The sequence below is a fragment of the Ochotona curzoniae genome, unplaced genomic scaffold (assembly GCF_017591425.1).
Source record: "Ochotona curzoniae isolate NIBS_2020 unplaced genomic scaffold, NIBS_Ocur_1.0 contig_2210, whole genome shotgun sequence".
NCBI lineage: Eukaryota > Metazoa > Chordata > Mammalia > Lagomorpha > Ochotonidae > Ochotona > Ochotona curzoniae.
Genome location: NW_024465369.1, coordinates 5213688 through 5237953, shown reverse-complemented (window position 1 = coordinate 5237953; position 24266 = coordinate 5213688). Strand labels below are relative to the sequence as shown.

Below are 24266 nucleotides of genomic sequence, written 5' to 3'. Positions count from 1 at the left end.
ATGGCTCAAGCTTTTGGGTGTATACACCTGCCTGGGAGACCCCAAAAGAGTTCCTGGGTCACGGCTTCAGATAAACTCAGCTTTGAACATCATGGCCATTTGGGGAGTCAACCAGTGAATGAAACCTTTTCCCGTCACTCCTCTCTGTAACAAAGCCTTTCAAAGAAAAACTAAATATTAAAAAAAGAGAGATTTTCAAAAGAATCAATGAAAGAGATCACATGTTGTCAGTGACCCTGCCCTGGTCTGGCATCAATGGTGTGTTCATAGGAGGCATGCTGAGTGCAGAGCATGGGCCAACAAGTTCCTGCCAGCAGAGGAGAGGCAGAAACAACCTGCATCCTCTGCAAGAAAAACAAAACAGACAGAAACAAAGCTTCAGGCTCTAATTTTAGGTTTTCCAAGGAGTATTACTTAATGAATTAAATAAAATTCCATTTAAACTCATTTTTTTCCTATATGTTTTGTCTAGTGGCTCCAATTGCATAACTGGGCATAGACCATAGTGCATACAACAATTTCAGTTTTAAACAGGGCCTTGCATGCCAGTTGCAGTATTCAAAGCTATGATGAAGTCACATCAACAAAGGGTTGGGACAATCAGCAAGGGACAACTTGTATACCCTGGGAGTGGCACTGTTAATGTGGGGGGTCTAAAAATGCACAAAATAATTCATCTGAATTAACAATGTAGTCTTCTTCCTCCTGCCTCTTCTGTTTTGTCTTGGTGAAAGGGTGACTTAGAGTTAGGAAGAGAACCAACTTGTTTGGCAACCCACCCTTAACTGGCAACTGCTGAGGGCTGTTAGGCAGGAAGACATGAGAAATTTGGGTTTGAAGAGTGAGAAAGTTGAGAATGTAGAACGGGAAATAAGAATAGAGATTGCTGGATCTTCAGAAGAAGGTGACAATATCACTTAAGAGACATGTTGGTTTGGTCATCAACTTCTGTGAACCTCCCCTAGAAAAATCTGCTTAAGGTTTATACATATGTGTCTATACACGTTTCCATGTATGGAACTGTGAATGTTGGATATATCTTAGGAAATAAAAGTGGGCTCTTCGTGTGTAGATCTTCAATTTCTGTAGGATCTTTGAGGTGCAATAGGTACCATAGTGATTAAGATCTTATTTATTATGCAGCTTTTATATCCTATAACATCTCAGTTGATAGATACTTCAGTCACAACTATAAATGTGTGAGATTTGAGAAATTTGATAGGAAGAAACCAACATATTTTCAAAGGTCAATCTCTGAACCACTAAATATGGTGTTGCTTTGCTGGGTAGGTTTGGCTCTACCAAGCTTCCTGGTCAGTGAAAAACGGCCCCAAGATGGAGAGCTGGGGAGAAGGGTTGCCTGCAGCTAAAGCCAACTGGGAAACTGATGTTTAGAGCTCTCTGCTATCTTTCCTTTCACAGAAGCCATTTATTTTAAAAACATTTTATTTTTATTAGAAAGGCAGATTTCCAGAGAGAAGGAAAAAGAGAGCAAAAGCTCCCATCCATTATTTCACTACCCAAATGAGCACAACAGCCAAAGCTGAGCCAATCTGGTAACAGGGACCAGGAGCCTCTTTTGGGTCTCCCAGGTGGGTTGCAGAGTCCCAAGGACTTGGCACATTATCTGCTACTTTCCCAGGCACAAGCAGGAAGCTGAATCAAAGCTAGAGCAGCCGGAACACAAACTAGTGTCCTTATATGATGCCAGCATTTCAAGGTGGAGGATAAGCCTATTAGCCACAGCAATGGCCTCAACAAATTTCCTTTCCTTAAAAAACATGATTCATTCTGAATTGCTTCACCTCTTAATTGTGTTCACAGGCCAGGTGTAACCATCTTTCTTACACTGACCCAGAACTCACAAGCACCTGGCATAAGGCCTACCATTCCCAGCAGTCATCCTGCGCCCAGTGGACATTTCTCATCCATCATGCTCTTCTTTTCTGTTGAGATACAGTGTAATTAATCACTCTTCCTAAGAGAGCCCCTGTGACAGCTACCACTGCTTCAAGAGCCGACTTGAGGGTTGACACCACTTTGCAATCCTGGCTGTGAAAAATCACTGATGGACATACTTTGAAGTGGTCGCTTTCAGGGTCATTTGCATTTTAGCAAAAGATGAAAACACATGAAGCTAGAACAATGAACTTGTTGTGGAGTGACAGGCAAATGGCTAGCAGTTCGGATCACCCTTGAATTGAAGCCACACGGACACAACCCTATGCCAGTAGAGATGAAATATTTTGGTGAAAGCAGCAAAGTGAGAGGAAAATCTCAGCAAGTGGGGTTACCACTCTCAAATTTGGAAAGAGAAGTCCATTACCTGATTGTGCTAGGAAAGGCAAAATGGATAAAACTGCAGAGTAATTTTCTAGGCTCTATGTCCAGGGTAACTGCATGCTCACCCAGTGGTCATCCCCACTAAATTACCTCATTGATATTTATTGCCAGGGGATCTGGGGCATCAGTAATATTTTTAAAGCTGAAAACACTGATAGCAGGTGTTCAAAGGATTGTATCTAAGAGAAACAGACCATAGGAAGACTATTTTTCTATACTGTTTCAACAGCATCTCCACTTTCATCTGAAGTACACACCTCGGATCTGACATAACAGAGCAGTTCTCCTGTCCTAAGTTTCTCATTTTGGAGGATCATCTTCTAACTACCCTGTTGGCTATTTAATGGGATAAGATGCTGGGAAAACACCTTCTTGGATTCTTTAAGTAGTTTAAATGTAATGGTGAGTAGTATGTGTTTTGATATCAAAAGGTCTATTTTAAAGTCTGTAGCTTACCTAGCCCATAATGAACAATGCTCTACAAAAGTAAAGCTGCAGATATTATACTGAATTCGGGTTGTTTATACCATTACCCAAGGGTAAGAGACTAGAGACATGCACGCTGGGGTTAAGCAAATCTACAGTCAATTTTACATGAATGGTGTTCGTAAAGCTATTTCACTCTGAGAGGGCCATCTATTCGCTCTTTAAAATGAGGACATAGAAAAACCAGGAGACTCAATACAGAAACTGCTAGAACTTATACGAGAGTTTGGCAGAGTGGCGGGGTACAAAATTAACGAATGAAAATCAACAGCCATAGTGTACGCAAATAACACCAAGATGGAAGAAGATCTAACCAACAGGATACCATTCAAAATAGCAGAGAGAAGTATGAAGTATTTGGGAATAAATTTAACCAAAAGCGTAGGAGACCTATTCGAAGAAAACTACAAACTATTTAAAAAAGGAAATTGAACAAAACCTCAAAAGATGGAATAACATCCCGTGCTCCTGGATAGGCAAAATCAATATCATTAAAATGTCTATACTACCACAAGCAATATACATTTTCAATGCAATTCCAATCAAATTGCCCAAAACATTCTTCACGGAACTGGATACAATGATTCAAAAGTTTATCTGGAAACACAAAAAACCACGAATAGCTAGAACCATCCTGAAAAATAAGAAGTTAGCAGGGGAATCACAATCCCGGACCTCTGGACATACTATAGAGCAGTGGTTATCAAAACAGCCTGGTACTGGCACAAAGACAGAAAGGAAGATCAATGGAATAGAATAGAAGCACCAAAAGGGAACCCACACAAATACAGCCAATTAATCTTTGACAAAAAGACCAATGACAACTCAAGCAAGTGGGAAGGCCTCTTTAGTAAATGTTGTTGGGACAACTGGCTGATAGCCTGTAGAAACAAAAAGATAGACCCACATCTATCACCATACACCAAGATCCAATCTACATGGATAAAAGACCTAAACCTACATCCAGAAACCTTCAAACTCTTGCAAGAAAATGTAGGAAATACCCTGCAAGACCTAGGAGTAGGTTCCGACTTTCTAAGAAGGACACCAAAAGCAATAGCAGTTGAGAACAGAATAAACAAATGGGACCTCATCAAACTAAGAAGCTTCTGTACAGCGAGGGAAACAATCAACAAAGTAAAAAAGCAACCCACAGAGTGGGAGAAGATCTTTGCACACGATATAGGCGATAGGGGGCTAATTTCCAGAATATACAAAGAACTTCAAAACAACCAAAAAACCAAAACGAACAAGCCACTCAAGAAATGGGCACGGGAAATGGGCAAACATTTCACAAAGGAACAAGTCCAAATGGCAAACAAACATATGAAAAAATGTTCCAGCTCCCTAGCAATAAGGGAAATCCAAATTAAAACATCGATGAGGTACCACCTAACACCAGCAAGATTGGCCCACATAAACAAGAACACCAACGACGCTTGCTGGCGAGGATGCGGGGAAAAGGGAACCCTACTCCACTGCTGGTGGAGCTGCAAATTGGTACAGCCTCTATGGAAATCAGTCTGGAGAACACTCAAACAACTCAAAATCTGCATACCATATGACCCAGCAATAGCACTCCTAGGAATATATCCAAAACACCTGCTTTATGACAAACCAACATGCATCCCTATGTTCATTGCAGCACAATCAGTAATTGCAAAAACATGGAAGCAACCAAAATGCCCATCAGCAGAAGATTGGATAAGAAAGCTTTGGTTCATCTACTCCATGGAATACTACTCAGCTATTAAAAAAAACAAAATGCAGTTCTTTGTGGCTAAATGGGCACAACTGGAAACTATAATGCTAAGGGAAATGAGTGAATCCCAAAAGATTAGATACCACATGTTTGCCTTGATTTAACCTGTAATTTTTGTATGGTTGTTTGTTATTTTTTGAACCTGTCATTGATACTGTCTCAACCCAGAGGTTTCGAAGAATGGAACTTGCATTATTTTTAACATATTGTTTACCCAATACTATGTCAATTAATTCCATAATGTTGTATATTGATACTGAGGCCTTGTTGGGGCTTTTAACTGACCGGATCTTTACTCTGTTAGACCTATCTTCAGACCATAGAAGGTCTCCCCAAGAGGCCACTGAACTTATCTGGACAATAAGACGCTGAACTTTATGCTAGGCATGTGTTTGCAAGCAATGAATCTCAATTGAACTTGAACTATGGTTATGCAACAAGGTGGAAGAATCCACCATGGGGGGAGGGGTATGGGAGGGGTGGGGAGAATCCCCAGCGCCTATAAAACTGTACTACATAATACAATGTAAGCAACAATAAAAAAAAAAATTAAAAAAAAAATGAGGATGATAGGACAAGCACTCTGGCAGCACCTAAGATGCTTACTTCCCACATCTGAGTGTTTGCATTCAGATGCAGGGTGTGGTTCTCCGCAACTTCCTGCTAATTCACACCATGGGACACAATAGGTTATGGTTCAGGTGTTCTTGTTCTTTCCTGCTACTTACATGGAGGATCCTAATTGAGCTCCTGGATCCTAGCTTTTGATCCTTGCCAAGCCTAGATTGTTATGGCATTTGGGCAGTGAACCAGCAGATGGGAACTAGGGGGTCCTTTCTCTTTTTCCATCCTTCCCTCCCTGCTTCCATGCCTCTCAAAAATATATAAATAAATAGAAAAACATGCAGTTAAAATGAGTATGATAGACTTTCCAACAAAATATATATTTTTAAAAAGTAAGTATGATAGAAATAATATCTCAGCTTAATGTGGAGATTAGATAAGGCAATGTTTGTCATGTGTTAGTATTAGATTTTTTTCCTAAATGTCATGAATAACAAACTAATTGTCCATCTAGTCACTTATTTTTCTACTAATTCATTTGCTCAATAAATATCCATCAACTTTGTACTCTTAAAAATAAATCAACAAGAGTCATGATATTACCAATCCACAGAAGATCTTGGCATTTGGTGAAGAAAGATGTTTGTACAAATAACTACAGCACTAGCATGAACAAGTGCCACAGTAAATAGTCTTGTTGGACCAACTTTTTCACAGGGAAATGTTGATATTTGAGTTAAACTCTGAAGAAATGATGGAATTCCAATACATAGTAGGGAAAATTTCATACTACAATGAATAGGATATAGGTAATATATAGACTCTTAAAATGACAACGCCCTAAAAGTCCTAGTATTGGATGATTACTCTAAAAATTATCTCATTAAAGAGGACCTAGTCTTATATTCAACTCTTTTTGTATCACTATGCATCATCTTTGTTGCACAAAAAGCTTTCTAAAAAAATGGAGACCATGAAAGTACACACAGTACAAATAAAACAGTCTGAAAACAGGTATTTAAGTATTTGGACAAAATTTCTGCAACGCCTGCAGAAACAATGATGCACTATTCTCCCAAACAAATGGATAGGAATGAACATTGTGAACACGAAACACTGAATTTGGCCACAGAAAGGAGAAACTGAAGCAATGATAAAATCACGGATAAACAATACAAGCAAACATTTAACAAAACCATTGACAAACATTATTCATGGAGCTATATGATCAATGACACTGATGAAATATTAGTGTGGAAAATTTCCTATTCCATCTAAGTCAGAAGGCCTCCAGGGGCAGGTATGTGGAATGTCAGTAACCCATCAGGAGAATCTGGGTTCAATTCCAGCTCTGCTCTCAGTTCCAGCTTGCTGCCAATGCAGCTCCAGAGAGGCAGTGGCAAGTCAGCTATGGCCCTTCCAGATACACTGGACACACAGACTGAGTTCCTGCCTCCTGCCTTTGACCAGGCCCAACCCTGGCCCCTGTAGGCATTTGGGTAGTAAGCCAGTACAGGGCAGTTCTCTGTTGGTCAGCCTCTCCTTTTTTGTCTATTAAATTTAAAAATAATAATAAACTTCACTAAGCTTAATTTCTTTTTGGTTTCCTATTTTACTCAATGAAAGACAAAAACAAAAGTTTAAATATAGCAGTCTGAACAATGAAGTGAATTTCTTTGTGGTATAGGGAATTGGCAGAACTTGAAATTGAAAGAACTGTTTGGGTTCTGATTGCAGAAAACAAAAGACAAAACAAAATAAAAAAACAGTTATTCAGGAGATGATTGGTTTTGCTGCCAGTGAAAAAGCACTTCTCATGTGTGGACAGGAAAGGGACTGAAAGACTAATATCATTACGGACTACAGAAAGAAGCATCTGCCTCTGATGCAATGATGCAGGTGCTGTGCCACTCCCAAAGGAGATTTATTAAGGACACAATTGAGATGAAAAAGAAATCATTACAATTGGTAACAATGTGCATAAATATCCATCTAATATTTCCATTGATATCTTAAACAATTTAAAGATTGTTTAATAGAAAATTGTATTTGCTACCACAATTCAATGATGTATCTAATAAATTCAAAGAGTATAGAGTCACAAAGAAGCATTTGTGAATGAAACAGATTGGTGTTTGTATAATTTAGATGGAAGGGCATGGAGAAATATAATTTATACATTACTGTACACTCATTTTTAGAGGACTGTATGTTAAGGCAAAAGGAAATCATAAAGACCCATGAACTGATAGTCAGGGATTACCAGTTGTGTTGCGAGCAGTTTCCTATCTACTAATTCTTCACATCCTGTCTTGTGATTTCTGATAATCCTGCTTTCCTAATCCCTTCTGGCCATGACAGCCTCCTGCCACTCTACACATCACTCGAAACATTCAACTTCACATCGGCTCAATCTAGGCAATATTTGCCAAATTTATCTATCTAACAAAAAACCTTGAAAATTAAAGTTACTACAGTTCACTACAGGTATGGAGATGCTGAACAACTAGGAGATCAACTGATATGCATTGGAATTCATGTCTCTCATGGTGGCACAAAGATCTAGAGGTTTTATTTTCTTCCCCAGCATTCCCTGTCCAGCAGAAAAGCTGCAAAAGCCTGTGAAACCCCAAAGCTAGAATATGAGGCCAAATATACAAAGGCTGAATTTTAAGCAAAATCAAAACTTGGGTAAAAATCCTTAATGAAATTGTTGGAGACAGAACATAAACATAGGTTATCTCAATTTGGGAGTAGAGAAGTGAAAATTTTTAAAATTCTTTGGAAACATAGCTTAGGCAGGAATAAAATGCTGTTAATAAAGGAAAACAACCAAATGCATTTCCTGGTATCTGTTACCAAGAATCCTGCTTTAACTAAAGTGCATGTCTTATAATAATCTGTCAGTTTCTAAAAACACTAACTTTTAAACAGCTAGTCATTTCTAAAAGGTGGTTTTCAGATTTGTCAATAAAATTTTCTCTCACCACTGGTCAGTGTGCATAAACATTTGACTCAATTAAGTAAAACATAGTGACATATTGTTTGTACCAATTAATTAACTTAAGCAAACTCACCAAAACTGGTGTGTTTAAGAATTTTCTAGAGCAGTGTTGTTAGCCTTGGATGCAGATGGGAATTATTTTAGGAGCTTATGACATCCAGATGATTTGGATGTGCCCAAGTTCAATTACATCAGAATCACCGGGATTGGGACAGAAGTATCAGTCCCCATGGAGTGTGTCCATATTCAGTCAAGGCTGAAAATTGCCACTCAAACAAATAACAGACTGAAAATGTCCTTACTGATGACTTGAAAACCAAGTGGAAGAATACTATTTCCAATAGGAATGATACATGTAATGGTCTCCTCTTTCAGTTCCTCAACCACTTCTGTTGGAGATTGTATATGGTCTCAAAGGTCTTCATATAAAGGTCAATTATACTGATAAATTTGTTACTGTATTTAACAGGTCACCCACGAAAACATAAACTTTGCACTAGGTAGTACTTACCAAATAAGATAGGATGTAAATACCAGGAAAATCACGATAAGAAAACTGCCACCTGACACACCATAAACCCACATTTTTACTCGGCCATCTGTTTGAAACAGAGATAACATAAAACAATTAGCACATAAAAGTCTTCAATGTGTCTAGGTGTGTGTGTGTGTGTGTGTGTGTGTGTGTGTGTGTGTGAGAGAGAGAGAGAGAAAGTCTGTAGAGTGACGAATATTACTGGGTTTGACATAAACACCAACTGTACCTAACTGCACCGGACTGCAGAAGTTAACACTGTTTTACTGTACTCCGCAATCTGCCAGGTAGAACTAGGAATTGAGAGTACACTCTGGCAATACAATAGGAATTTGTGTTGTATTTCTTGATACCTGGCACTACTTTTTACAGATCTTTGCAAATATAAACAAATTACATTACTTTATTTGATTTTTAACCCTCAGAAATATTAGATTGTAATTATGTGACACTAAGATGTTTATTTTGCAGCATGTTTTATTTCTCACCTGAATTCTAGAACATGTATAATCATAAGCATGAATGGATGTACCCAGAGGTAGAATTCATTAAGTCTAAAAAAAATCATAACCCGGGGCAGGCATTTGTTATAGCAGGGCAGTCATCTCTTGGGATGCCTATATCCTACAGGGAAGTGCAGGGTTGAGTCCTGGCTTCTTTGTTTTTAGGGTATGATAATGCATACCCTAAGAGGCAGCAGAAGACAGCTGAAGGACTTGTATCTCTACCACCCACAAAGTAGACCTGGATGGAGTTCTGAGGTCTTGGCACTGTCCTCAACAACCCCAAACAGTTGTGGGCAATTTAGAGAGGGAAAAAGTTCCCCCTACTCCCTGTGATCTGCCATACCTCTCTATTTCACTCACTTTGAATAAATAAAACTAGATGAACACACAGGTGAAAATGCAACAATGCCAAAAATCAAAATCCCATCAACCAACTCAATTGGCAGGCAATTCTGAATCTATTAGAAGGTGTTTATAGTCTTATAAATACGTAAGAAAAATAATGTAAAGTAGCTTCCGTACATAAAGAGGAACAAAAGAACTTATAAGTAAACCCAATTCTGTGTTTTCTTTTTGTTACCCATGTGTTGGTTACCCAGAGGTGAGTGTTTTCATAGTGCTATAGTTTGTTTTTTTCATTCTTGTTGTTGTTGCGGTTGTTCTAACTCATACTAGTTATTGACCTTGTTTCATGGCTTCTGAAATCTGGAAATGTATAGTGATGGAGTACTGGGGTCTATCATATACAGATGTGGGGGTATAATGCAGCATTCATTCCTGCTTCCAGATGCAAAATGGATTCCCAATGAAACTGTTAGAAATGTGTAAATAATGGGATGCTGATTGTGTGACATTGTACCAGCAAAGTCGGGGTACACTTAAATAAGAGACTGATGGAACTGTGATTCCTTTTGAAGGACTATACCATTGTAGTAACACGGGGAAATCTGTCGGGGGGAGGAAGTTTGGAGGGGAGAATCCCAGTCTATATGAAATTGTACCACATAATTCAAAACTCCAAAATAATATAGATATAATAAAATTTATATAAACTTTTGAAAAGGAAGTTATAAATACACATAGTTCTGAACCAATTTTAATTTTACATGGAAAGAAAGAAATTATGACCATTCTTTATGTTTTTTTTTAATCCTGCATGGAAAGAAAGCTATGAATCTTTCTTAATGGCTTTGTTTTCTAAATAGGATTTCATGAATTAAAAAACACATCACTAAAAATGCTGGATGATTAACCTATTAAATAATAATATATGTTAAAAAATACATTGCTCTGGACTCAACATCTACTAGAGGTAAGAAAAAAAAACAGAGATGAATAGAGATACTATCTAGCATCGCCTTTATAAGATACCCAGGTACTGCCCAAGAGCATTGAAGGATAAAATGTTAAATTTATGAAGATGAGGGTTCTTCAAAGAAAAACATCTCTAAATTTTATTTCTTAAATGTAGGTTTTGAAATACCTTGACAGGACAAGAACTTGAATAGTTCCTGTCAATCTGATAGTTTTGATCAACTTTAGGAGATTACATAGGTAGTAACTAAACCCAAAACTGGATTGACTAACTAAAGCTCTCACACGGCAAATGAGTAAGATTTCTTCCTGAAAGAGACACAGATTCATTACATTTTCCGAACATAGTTAATTGCAGGTCCAAATACACATCAGCATCTATTTTAAAAGCTTCAGTGGGATGATAAACAATCCAAACATTATAAACAACACTTGTTTTGAACAAAATCATCAATAACTTTTAATTGTGTTTTGACTGCCTACTATAACTTTTGCTGACAGGACACATTCAAACCTCAATCAGATTTTAGAATGAGGTTCAACATGGTAATGATATTTTTCTGTGGTTATAAAACTTAGTAAAGCTTTGATTCTGATCTCTTTGAAACACTAATGATAAAATTGTCTATTCAGAGTGAGAATGCTCCTTATGTCTTATTACGTACAAAACCTTATAGAGTGGATGCACTGAAAGCCTCCACTGCTCTTAAATGTCTGGGGCTAAGGCACATTCTAGTCCATAACATTTTAACATATTTTGCTTAAAAGTTATATGTATTTAACATAATCTGTAAGACATGTGGTGGAAAGAAAGTCTTCCCATCACCCTTTTTGAAAAGTTTCTGTTCCAGGAGTTATCACTGTTACAGCTCACTGTGGATCTTTCAGGTTTTCTCTCGTATGCAAGCATATGAGCCCAAAACACTTACTGAGGCATACAAGTGGTATATACCATGCATTCTGGCTTGTGCTTTTTCTTTCACTACACAATAGTGGTTTAGATTTGTGCTATGGTTTGGGCATTTGTTTCGGTACCACCCCCTCCCCCAAATGTCTATTCTCGGTCCCCAGGATTTACTTCTAGGACATGGTGGGCAGATGGAATGTAGAAGATGGTCCTTAATTCCTGGTGTCCTGGCTAGGTAGTATGAAAATTATTTGTTGCATCCTTAAAATTGGCGCTGTGAACACCTGTTTGGGCCTGCACCAACATGTTCTCTGCCGCTTGTGACTCAACAGGTGATTCTTCTCCCCAAAGGCTCAATCAAATTCTCCCTCCCCCAACTAGACACAAACTAAGAAGACAGCCCAATCCTGGACCTGAGCTTACAAAACTAGGGTGATTAATAAACCTTCTCTCTTTATAAAGTTAGCTGTCTCAGGAATTTCACTATGGTGACAAATAGTTAACTAACACAGTCGGAAATATTATCAGGTTGGTTCATCAAAGCAACATGTTTTGCACTATTTTATTTTAGTTTTCCATTTTTCTACTTATGAGCATTTGGGTTGTCTTTACTTATTTGCTTTAACAAGGAATCATATACTAAATAAAAATTATACACTAGTTTTAGTATAGGTGTTTACATCTGCCTGATTAATTCCTAAGAAGAAGTATTTTAATCTACATGTCAGAGAAAAATAAACTTCCCCATGGGAAGTTGCTCCCATATACAATCCCAGCATGAGAAACTAATGAAAATTGCAAAGTTTCTCTCCAGACTAATTACATATTTACATACACATTTATATACATGTGTATGCAATATTATACATCAAACGTATGTGCACACATATGTAGATGTCCCTGGTATATCTTCCTGGCATATTATATTGCTGATGGTTAAAATTTAAGTACCTCACTTGTAGATTTGAAGATTAATTTCCCAAGAAACGTCATGCTAACTCTCTTTCTGAAAGAGTCTACAGTTAAGCATGGCTACATTTCATGTCATTTTCCCCCTACATTTCAATCTACTTCGTTGGTCATAAAATGCATGAAATGTTGTAAAACACATTTGGCATTCTCAGATATATAGAGGAATAAAAGTTGAAAAGGATGTAGTGGTCATTTTTAATATCTAGTTGAAACTACAGTAGTATATCATTCTTAGTGAGAAAGATATAAACAGTTTGATGGTACTATGCATTTAATTATCTGTGATTATTTTAAAATTTACTGCATATGAGTGATGTGGTTATATTCTCCTTTGATTATTGTTTCTATTCCTCACTTACATTCCCACTGAATTAGACTTCAATTTTTTTCTTGCTGAACTCATTTGAAGTGAGATATTAACAACAGACTATAGGTAAACTACCAATATGTCATCTCAGAAAAGAAAGAAAGAAAAAGAGAGAGAGAAGGAAAGAGTCTTGTCATAGTCTTCAAATTGTTTCTAAGAAACTCATTAAAGTTGCTTCCTGTATTAATACTATATTAACATGAGAAATTGATGAACATTGTGTTATTGTAATTAGCTTGCATCTTTTGAGATTCTAATGTAAATTTTTAAAAATTAATTTTATTGCATTATGTGACACAATGTTAAAGGCACTGGGATTCCCCCCACCCCTCCCCGAACCCTCTCCCCATGGTGGATTTCTCCACCTTGCTGTATCACCACAGTTCAAATTTACTTGAGATTCTTTCATTGAAAGTATTCACCAAGTAAAATGTCCAGCATCTTATTATCCTAGAGAATTTAGCGATTTCTTGGTGAGACCATCTCTGGTCTGAAGGTAAAGCTGGCAAAGTATTGTCTCAATCAATTAAAAGCCCCAACAAAACATCAACAACCATTTACAGCATTATGGCATTAATTGACATGGTATCTAATGTAAAATTAAATTTATTGAATGTAAATAAAATTAGACTAAACAAGAAAAAAAGTTATAAATCTGATGCCTTCTTGAATCACAGCTGGTTGGGGCCTGTGCTTTGCTTTCTGCTTCGTTTAAGCACACCATCAAGGGGCTGGAGTGGGTAGACCTAGAATTCTTAGGGTTCCCAAAGAATAAGCCTGAGCTTCGCTTGTGTGTTCTGTTGTGTGTTCTGCCCATTAGGTCTCCCTGTTGAGTCATTCTTAGCCTTTTGTCTTTTAGAAGAGGTAAACAGGATAGGCACAGAGGAAGAGGAAGATGGGGGGGGGTGGGGATGGGAAGGGTGGGGGCGGTGGCAGGCTTGCATTCTTACAAAATAGAAAGCAAGGACCAGCAGAATGCAGAAGTCTTTATGATCTGTCCTTTACGTCATCCTCTGTCACACGTTGCCATTGTGATCCTTTTAAAATTAATTCTGCTGCGCAAATGACCATTTTCTCGTGCCACAACTGGGGCTGACAGCATCTCAGCAGGCATCTCATTAGATTGCAAAAAAGGAGGGAGATAATTCATGCGGCACTCCCAGCCAGCACAGAACCACAGTGTACTAAAAAATCAGTGAACATAGGGCATTCTTGTCCTTCATAACTCCCATTTGTGGAACCTTACAATTCTGATATATACCTGATGAAGACATCCGAGCAATCTTGCAAGACAGGTGTCATTAGATGCATTATATAGATTAGCAAACTTAGCTACAGAGATGTTAGGAAAATTACCTCTAATGCCCACACAGGTATTTCACAATCCATGCTGCCAATCAATTCTGCCTACTTTGGAGAGCGATTTCTATCATTTCACTTTGGTTTCTCGGATAAGACAGGCTCTTGGGGGCATTCCTTGTCATTTTTGGCCACTCCATTCTAAGGTTTACTTTTTTATTTCGGTTATAAAAAGAGTCCTTTACCAAGGTTGCTTATATATGAAGGATATTTACAGAATACCATATCTTGTTACACAACTCACTGCCTCTGAGACTAAGGGGCCCAGAATCATCCTTAACCATCATGAACACATGTTATACGTAACGGCTATCACACAGCAGACAACACGAAGTCTGAGACTTCTTGATTTCGACCACATGACCTAATCTTTCTGGTCCATTTTCCTCCTCCTCTCTCCTGCCTTATCATGAGCAGTGAAGTGTTCAAAACATGAAACATCCTCCCCCCGCACCTCTGCATGAAAATGTGCATTTCTTATTCATAACTGAAACACACCTGGATCAAGTGGTTGAAGAGACCATCCTTTAAAAATATCATGTATTTTGGAATTCACAGGTCTGTTTTTCCCCGAAAGGTTTTTCACGTCAGCTTTTTTCTCCTCTGAGCCTGGTACTTTCATGCAGTAATCCAAGAAACCATTTGATCTCATTATTTCTGTATAGCCTTTCTCACAACCACAGACGCCACCCTGCAGCACAGAAAATATTTTTGTGGTCAAATATCAAGTTGCACAGATGAATAAAGAATAATTTAAATGTTGAATTCACTTAATATTTGCAAGATATGCCACAGCAATTTAGGGTTTTCAGAAACTGACTTTACAATGAGATGAAAATCAAATGCGCAGCTATCCTGAATTCCATAGTCAGCATTAAAGAACTTGTCAGGCTTTTCTAATTGGTTAACATTTCTGACACCTTCCAAACAGGAAGTAATGGCTCTTTGCGAACAGGGAGCATTTGCTTTGTTCTCTCCTATCGTTTGGAGATGTTGATGGTATTTAATAAAATTACATTCAACTTCTCCCTGGTTGTTACAGATTCCTGCCTGCTTGTCCTAGCTTCTTTTGAATGCAGTCCCTAGGAGGTAGCAATGACTCAAAACTAATTAGGTTCCAGAGCACAGCATGGTAGCCTAGCAGCTAAAGTCCTCACCTTGCATGTGCTGGGATCCCATATGGGCACTGCTTCTAATCCAGGTGACCCACTTCCCATCCAGATCCCTGCTTGTGGCCTGGGAAGCAGTTGAGGATGGTCCAAAACCTTGGGATCCTACACCCTTGTGGGAGACATGGAAGAGGTTCCTGGCTCCTGGCTTTGGATTAGCTCAGCTCCGGCTGTTGCAGCCATGGGAGGAGTGAATCAGCAAATGGAAGATCTTCCTCTCTGTCTCTCCTTCTCTCTGTACAACTGATTTTCCAATAAAAAACAAATAAATCTTTTTAAAAATATGTAATTAGTTTCCAGCCACCCATGTGGGAGACTTGGATGGAAATCCCAGCTTTGGCCCCCCGCCAGCTCTGTGCAGTGTAGACGTTTCATGAGTGAAAAAGCAGAAGGAAGTTTTCTCCCTGTGTGTCTTCTGCCCTTCACATCAATTAATCAATAAATTCTTATAAAAATTTAAGAGATTCTGAGTCTCTATGTCTTTGCTCTTTGTCTAGATGTCATGTTTATACTACTTATCTGACATTTATGAACAGACCCTTAGTCACTCTGACTTATTCTTCCTTATCAACCAGTCACCTCCACTTGGTTTCTCACTGTGCATCACACAGCCAGGAGGAGTAATAGAAAACAAAAGTAAACAAGGCACTCATGCATTCTGCAAAATTTAAAAATTCCCAAAACACAATCTAATATCTGTGCAGAGGTTAGGAGTAGGGGCAGTTACATACTAATAACAATCACCATAGTATTTCTGGCTGATTTTAATTGAAGGTATCATCTGGAATACAAAGGAGGAATCTAAGTAAATCTGCAGATGCTCAGCTATTAAAGATATTTTTTCTTTCAAAGATTTATTTATTTTTATTGGAAAGGCAGATATACAGAGAGGAGAAGAGACAGAGAGGAAGATCTTCCATCTGCTGATTCATTCCTCAAGCAGCCACAAGGGCCGGAGCTGAGCCAATCCGAAGCCAAGAGGCAGGAGCCTCTTCCAGGTCTCCCACAAGGGTGCAGGGTTCCAAGGCTCTGGGCCATCCTCAACTACCCTCCAGGCCACAAGCAGGGATCTGCATGGGAAGCGGGGCTGACAGGACATGAACTGGTGCCCATATGGGATCCCAGTATGTGCAAAGTGAGCATTTTAGCCACTTAGGCTACCGTGTTGGGCCCTAAAAACATCTTTTAAGAAGCATCTCTACTGTCAGCTTGAGGATCAAGTTTTAACCAGCCACTCATATATGTTGAGAGTTAAAGGGAAAATTATACATTTCATTTGAGAGAACACTAACATAGTTGCCAGAAAACTGTAACTTCTACTTTGGAACCAGTATTAGTCCAAATGCGGCTGTCTGATGTGCTCATTAACCCATCTTACAGCAGAGAAGTTTTTGTTCTTCGATCATTTTAATGAAATTATTTTTCAAATGTGCACACTCAAAGAAGAAACCTAGCTCTTTCAGAAACTGATACAACTTAAAAATTTTTCCAATTTTTAATGTTATTTTAAAATATCGGCTTACGTATTTGTAAGCTAGTTACAGAATGGGAGGCACAGAGAGAGTATTTCCCTCTCCTGATTTCATCTCTAGATGGCCTCAATGGCTAGTTAGGGCCAGGTTGAAGCCAGGGGTCAGACACTTCATCCAGATGTCCCGCCTAGATGCAGGGACCCAAGGACTTGGACCACCACCCACATCTTTCACACAGGCATTACCGGGAGTCATATCAGCGTGGAGAAGCCACAGTGTGAACTTTCACCCGCCCCCCCCCCCCTGGAATTCCAGAGTCACAGGCAGCTATACCATAGTGTCTGTCCCTAGTAGTTTCACTTATTTTATTATAAGTCCAGGGAGAGAGATGGATGGAGGGAAAGAGAGGGAGAGAGAAGGAAAGGGAGAGGAAGGGAGGGAGAGGGAGGGAGAGGGAGAGAGAAGGGGAGGGAGAGGGAGAGAGAAGGAAAGGGAGAGGAAGGGAGGGAGAGGGAGGGAGAGATCTTCCATATATTGGTTCACTCCCCAAACCCCTGCAACAACTAGAATTAAACTAATTTCAGGCCAAATCCAGGAGATAGGAACTCCATCCAAGAACTGCTTGTGAATGGCAAATACCTGAACACTTTCTCTGTCATATTCCACCTGCCAAGCACATTAGAAGGAAGCTAGATCCAAAGCATAGGGTAGCGTCGATTTGAACGAGTCATTCTAACACAAAATTTAAGCATCAGAAGTGGCAGCTTGATCTACTATCCCACAATTGCTTCCTTAAATAAGCTTTTTGTTTGTTTGTTTGAAAAATACATGGTTGAGCATCTCATAATTTATGGAGAATGTTCATGGAAATCTTCATAAAAATTATAGAAAATTATGCAGGGAATTAAAAAGTTATACCCCCAAAAAAGCCATTTTGGAATGCCATATATATATATATATGGCATATATATATATAACATATTATGAACAACAGTGATTAGAATTAATTACATATTTTGATTAGAATTAATTACATATTTTGCCTTAATTCCTGAGCTGTGATATATAGGAATTTTAGGAAGATAGAGAAGCATACCATTTTTCTTTGAAAATATATATGCATTTTACCTGCAGTTATATGTTTAGTTTATTTCCAATGAGCCAAAAATTTGCTCACACAGTAGTAATCCTAATGTAATAAATTTCACAGCACAGCCTCAGCAAATGCAAATAACATTTATAACATCTTTCAAAATTGTTTAGGTATATGAAAGACTAAGAAAAGAAGACATAAATCAAGCCAGAACACGTATTGGCAAACAGAGCTAATATAAATTAGGTATCTGAGAGACAGATTTGGCTCCAGACTGATTTATAGAAAAATGCTGCTTTCCTTGTGCATGGCTCTGTACCATGATTGCTCCTGTAAGTGCCTCTAGATGGTAGCGTGGTTTCATGGATTCACTGCAAGGCAGCAGCAGACAGCGCGGAGGCTCTGTGTAACTCAGTCATCATGATCTTTTTGGGGGGTTCTAATGCATGGCTCACCTGTGTACAGTAGGAGAAAGGTTTTCTGCAGGCTGGGATGCACTGCCGAATAGCAGCAGGCCGGGCCTGAGGGGAGCAGCCACCTGCAAAGGAAATTCCACCATCATTTACAGATTTCTCTCAGATACCTAGTTTTAATTAATGGGCGGTATATTTTTTTCCACTGGCACCAATCACATTCTCAGTATTATTTTAAAAAAATTCATTGGCTTTTTCTGTGGTGCAGCCCTACTTTACTAATTATGACAGGATGTATGGCTGAAAATAGGAGGATTTTTACAGTAGGCTGTTCATTACCTCTCTGTTGGCAATGCGAGTCTATTCTATGGTTAAGCTTGAGGGCAAACTCTGTGTCAGCACTAGTGGAAGAAAGCAGAACGTCTCAATTCAAGTTTAAGGACAGGCAAGTCTTTCATGCTAATCAGAAAATATGAACTGATAGTTGAGGAGCACACAACATATCTGCTTAAAGATTCATCAAGTGGAAGCATTTCTAAAGTTTGTGAATACCTTAAGTGCTATCAATCAGTTCCTGGAGATTTTTCAAAAATGCTTTGTTAACCTTTGCATTTGTGTGCCAACCAGAATACTTGTACACAGACACATGCACACACACAGACACACACACACACACACACACACACACACACACACACACACACAATACAGATCCACACATATATTCTTAAGAAGCAAATGTGCTAAGCTTTAGGTGGAGCAGTTGAATTTCCGATACAACACTTGTAGGAATTCAGAAAATATTTTTCAGTAAATGAATAGGATAATTAAAATCCCTATAATCTGGAAATTATCTCCCTGCCAGTCTTGCCTTTGAAGATTGAGCATAATAAACGAGATAAGGGGAAGGCCCAGAGATAATTAGACTAAGAAGCTGATTTGTTATTCAAGTTCAGTATTGAAGCTGTTATATAATATTACTTGCATTTATAAGCTTTTACATTTGCATTATTGCAACTGTCAGGCATTTTTTCATTTGATTTCAGTAGCAAGAGGATCTGGGCTTAAGGTGGTACAGGACCGGTATTTTCTTTAGGAAAGAGGTAGCAAAGTTTTCATGCTTGAAAAATAAAGTGAACATAAATAAGCAAAACCTACATACCAGAATTAGCAACTGTGTAATGAAACTGATCATTTAGGTGTCCATGACAATAACCACAGAGCTGTGTTTAGTCCTGCTGTTGTCAGTTGTGGTTGGGGGTGGGAGTTTCCAATTTTTTTTTTTTAAAGATTTATCTATTTTTATTAGGAAGGCAGACTTACAAAGAAAAGGAGAAAGAGAGAGAAGGATATCCACTGGTTCACTCCCCAAGTGGTCACAATGGCCAGAGCTGAGCCAATCCAAACATAAGTAGCAGGAGCTTTTTCCAGGGCTCCTGTGTGGGTGCAGAGTACCAAGGCTTTGAGCTATCCTCTACCGCTTTCCTAGGCCACAAACAGGGAGCCAGATGGGAAGTGGGGCAGCTGGGATGTGAATCGGTGCCCATATGGGATCCTGGCTCTCACAAGGTAAGAATTTAGCCACTATGGCATTGTGCTGGGCCCAGAGGTTTCCACTCTTTAAACCAAGGGGATCTTCTCAGAGTGCTTCAAGGGAAGGAGTCCTCTTGGGAATTAGGAAGCAAGTATTGCAAGGTAGATAAGGTGTAATTGCTTTAGAAATTATAAGAATGTTATTAAGCTCTGGGAATCTTTCCCAGATGACCTAAGCTTCCTTGTTGCATAGCCATGTGTAGTGCAGCATGTGGTAGGAGCGCCACGTCTAGCATTCACTGCACACATTTTCCCAGCATGTTAATGGACAGGTCACTGCCTCATGCGATGCTTTCTGAAGCTGCAGCTAGGTGGGCTTAGAGCATATCAAGGACAACAACTAAGATGAAGGGGAGCAGTAAATTACGCTATGGATAAATTATGGATTACGAAGACTATCGATGAAATAAGAGTAGGAAAACAAGGGAACGGAACAGCCTATACTTCTCCCATTCTTAGACACGCCCTCCAGCCCTTCCATAAGCTATTTGTTAGCCACAATGCTAAGTAAAATCAGTGATCATTTAATTTTTCTGAAAAGAAAGCATAAAATTCTTTAAAACTATTGAGAATGCTATTTATACAATTAAACCATAATTCAGTGTCATGAATGAGAGAACTACTTCTGTCTATATCTAGGGATTAAGTAATGACCATGATTTAATAAAATATTCAAAACCTAACACTTCTTAGTCTAGGCATGAATAAAAGCATTTGAAATTTATAGCAATACTACAGTCTTTACTGTCAGTACATAGAATATTTTAACTTTCATCTATATAAATTCTTTTAATTTTAACCTTTATATATGTTTATTGATATGATATATCAGTGTCGTGGTGTAGGTTTAGAGGCTGTGGTATATCTTTAAAACATCTTCTACTGAGAAGCATATATACAAACTTGCTTGCATGTTTTTTTATTTCTACCTTTTTCTCAGATCATAACATTTAAACGTTCTATTTAGTTTATTGTATTTCTTTAAGTTGCCTGATGCATCGTGATTCTTCAAATAAGACCATTTCATTTCTCAGATGCAGAGGCCTAGTGAAAATTGGCTCAGATGATCACATAAGCCACCTGCCCAGCTACGCTTTGCCTGTAATTTTTAAGTTCATTCTTCTCACCAACACTTCAATATCTTTGTGAAGATGTCCCACATGGGTTGTAGACAGGAATACCTGTGACATTAATGCCATCTGAACGCTGGCACCATACAGTTCGCTCATTGTTGTCCCAAAGACCTGTCTTCCATGTGTACTGATAACATTTGCCTCCTGCAAGTAAATATGATAACAGAAGTTCTATTATGCCTTGTTGAAAACAGAACAAGCATTGATCAATCTAAGCTAATGAATAAAAGCTATTCTTGGTACCTGCACAAGGGCGAGTTTCTAGAACCTGTTGGGGACAGCTGTCTTGATTCTCCAAAGACTGAATTAGGAATGTCCTTGACCTAGTCTGGCGACCCATGGTCTCAAAGCTTCTCCCATCGATGCAGGCCAATTCACACGTGCTCCAATGCGACCATTCAGTTAAATGGCAGTCTCCTAGATAGTCATGCAGGCAGGACATGGGAGAGAGAGTGAACCAGCAGTTGGCAGTTTTCATGCAGATGGGGAACATGCAGGGCTTTTGCAGAGTTTAGGGGAATGAACAGATTTTAGGTCCTATAATGCCTATTTTGATCACTTTCCCAGTTAGGAAGTATATAGAATAATGAATAATCTAATCACAAGAAACTGTTTTGAAGAGATGAAACTAACAAAAACAAACATCAAAATCCATGAAATACAGCTTCTGCTGATTTTTGTTGGTGGAATGTGTCTCTTCTAAATTATTCAATGACTCATAGATCATACAGTAGCATCATTTTTTTCAAGAAGGTTCTTCATTTTCTTTTTCATTTCTTCAGTGACACATCAATCATTCAGTAGCATGTTATTTAACTTCATGGTGTTGTTAATTTCTTTTTTCTCCCTGATGTTAATTATATTGTGTGGCTTTTCATTTAAGGGAATGTATAATAACTGTGTAATGGAGACTGTCCTATCTAGTAACATGTTATTTAACTTCATGGCATTGCAAATTTCTATTTTTCTTCCTATTGTTGATTTTGTATTGTGACTTTTCATTTAAGGGGATGTATAGTAACTGAAATGGAGACTATCACATCCACATGTGAGGATGCAGTGTAGCATGCATCTCTACTTCCAGACAAAGATGGACTCACAATGAAACTCTTTACTATATCTTGACAAGAGGATGCTGGACTCTGCCATTGTCCATGCCCGCAATGATGGACATATGACTGTGTATGAAGAACTACACTTTAGTAATGATATAAAGGAACTAGGTGGTGGGGGATTTGGGGAGGAGATAAGGGAAATCCAAGGAGTCTATGGAACTGTATCAGAAAATGATAATAATAATAATAAAACAAACATAAAAAAAGAAAGAATACAGAATAATGAAGTAAGCTGTGGTTAATTTAGTTTCATAAAAGGATCTCTACAATTGGATTGACAGTACTTTGCTTTTTTATCTAGAGAATGCTCTGTGTCAGCTAGTGATGAGAAAAAACTTCAAAGGAAAATGTAAAGATGATGGGAACTGAGTTTTCAAAGATGAGCATAACACCATAAAATGGATGTTCACATAAACCTTATAAAACAGTTAAATAAGTCACTGACATGAATTATCATTTGACTTAAATGGTGGTTAACTTAATGCCCAGGTACTCTTTTATACACACATTTATACTTAGATATGCCATACTGTGTTATAAGGAAACATCAATCTACCACAGACTCATGTCACACATTCTGCTCTGTTATTAATATTAAAATAAATGCACTCATCTTATGTACATAATAGTAATATTCACATTTACACAGATCATCAGTGGCTGGAAAACACTTTTGCAAATGCAAAGCTAGTAAGTTTCTATCGGGCTATCACTCAGAATTTGCCTTCTCATGGAATCCGTTAATATTCTTGGAATCTGGGCCAATATAACAGGTGCTCTTGAACTAGATATTATCAGCATATTTCCTAGTTGAAGAAACCACTGCTTAAAGGGACTCAATTAATGTCATAGTGAAGTAATAGAGACAGGCGTCTAATTCATCTTTTGGATTTCCAAACCCAATCTTTTCCCACTTCCTTTGGGTAACTTCCCCTGCCTTAAAGCATTCAGTGATAATTCAAAGCAGTCAATACAATGAATATTAAAGTCAATAAAATGTTTCCCTTTTGATGAGAGACAGAGATGCTTCAAAAATTAACAATAAATAAAAAAATAAGAGCACTGTGAAAGGTGCTTCTAATTATTTGAACTACATACCTGGACAAGGCACAGAACAGAGCTGCTTCAGGATGCTGGTTTGAATGGGCATTTCTCCACAGAGCGTGTCCTCTACCCGTGCAGCTGCGTGAGCAACTGAACCATTGTGGACCACACAGGAATAGCTTCGCACCTGAACTCCTTCCCCACAGTCTCCACCCTGTGTGAGCAAAGGACAGCTGCAGAATTATCCACAGAATTAACAACTGGAAGTTTTGGCTCTAACCACCATTGTCTGTAGGAAAACCCTAGCTGCATATTGTTCAGTTTTCTTTTTCTGGGAGTTATCTTTCCATGTTAACAATAAAGCATCACAGAGCAACGCATTAGAGCTTCCAGATCAGCTGAAATAGGAATGCATACATGAGCCACCAAATTTATGGAGTCAGAATATGAGAATTCATTCTGGAATTCAGCCAACATTGACTGAAAGGAAAACAATACTTCATTTGTCTATGTGTATGTAATTAAAAAAAGCATATTCCATGATCATATCCCAAGAGAGCATGTACAGCCACAGGGCAAACATTTCTCTGTTATTTTTCTGATTTTTCTTTTGTACAGAATTCAGCGCTTTCTCAGAATGATGATGTTGGGGCTTCTGGTAAAAACGTTGTTTTTCTGTGTTACTATGAAAAGTAGTTATCCAAGCATGCATTCTGTGCTAAATAATGTTCTTTGAAGATATCAATGTTGCTCAGATAGTTTAAGCAATTAACAAAATTTCAGCCAATATCTCATGAAACTGAAGCTTAGGGTTGGAATTGGTTGACCTAACATCTTACACCATACAGTTTCTAGCAGAGACTCAAAAGATGAGCATTCTCTTCTCAGCTTCAGTCAGGTGCTCATACTTTTAAAAATGCCTATTGAACATGCGGGTAGCTTCCACTGGAAGGTCTATTCTTATGGAAATTGTCCAGAGACCAAACACAGGGGAAAGCTTCCTCCTTAAGGAAGTGCAATCTAAGGATGGCAAGAGTCCAATAGTAATGAATCAGTAAAGAAAGGAAGGGAAACAAACATAAGGTAGCATGTTCCCATGCTGGCACCCACTGCAG

At 38.4% G+C, this 24266-nt stretch overlaps 1 protein-coding gene across 1 annotated transcript in view; it reads right to left on the bottom strand.

The window, feature by feature from the left end:
* Positions 1-24266, bottom strand: part of THSD7B (thrombospondin type 1 domain containing 7B) — a 717619-nt gene that overhangs the window by 2001 nt on the left and 691352 nt on the right. Inside the window, exons 21-26 of the mRNA XM_040971516.1 lie at positions 23206-23365; positions 21236-21409; positions 21041-21136; positions 18309-18391; positions 14618-14810; positions 8671-8758 (exon numbers count right to left, since the gene is read on the bottom strand). Coding sequence (XP_040827450.1) covers positions 8671-8758; positions 14618-14810; positions 18309-18391; positions 21041-21136; positions 21236-21409; positions 23206-23365 — 794 coding nt within the window. The remainder of the gene's footprint in view (positions 1-8670; positions 8759-14617; positions 14811-18308; positions 18392-21040; positions 21137-21235; positions 21410-23205; positions 23366-24266) is intronic.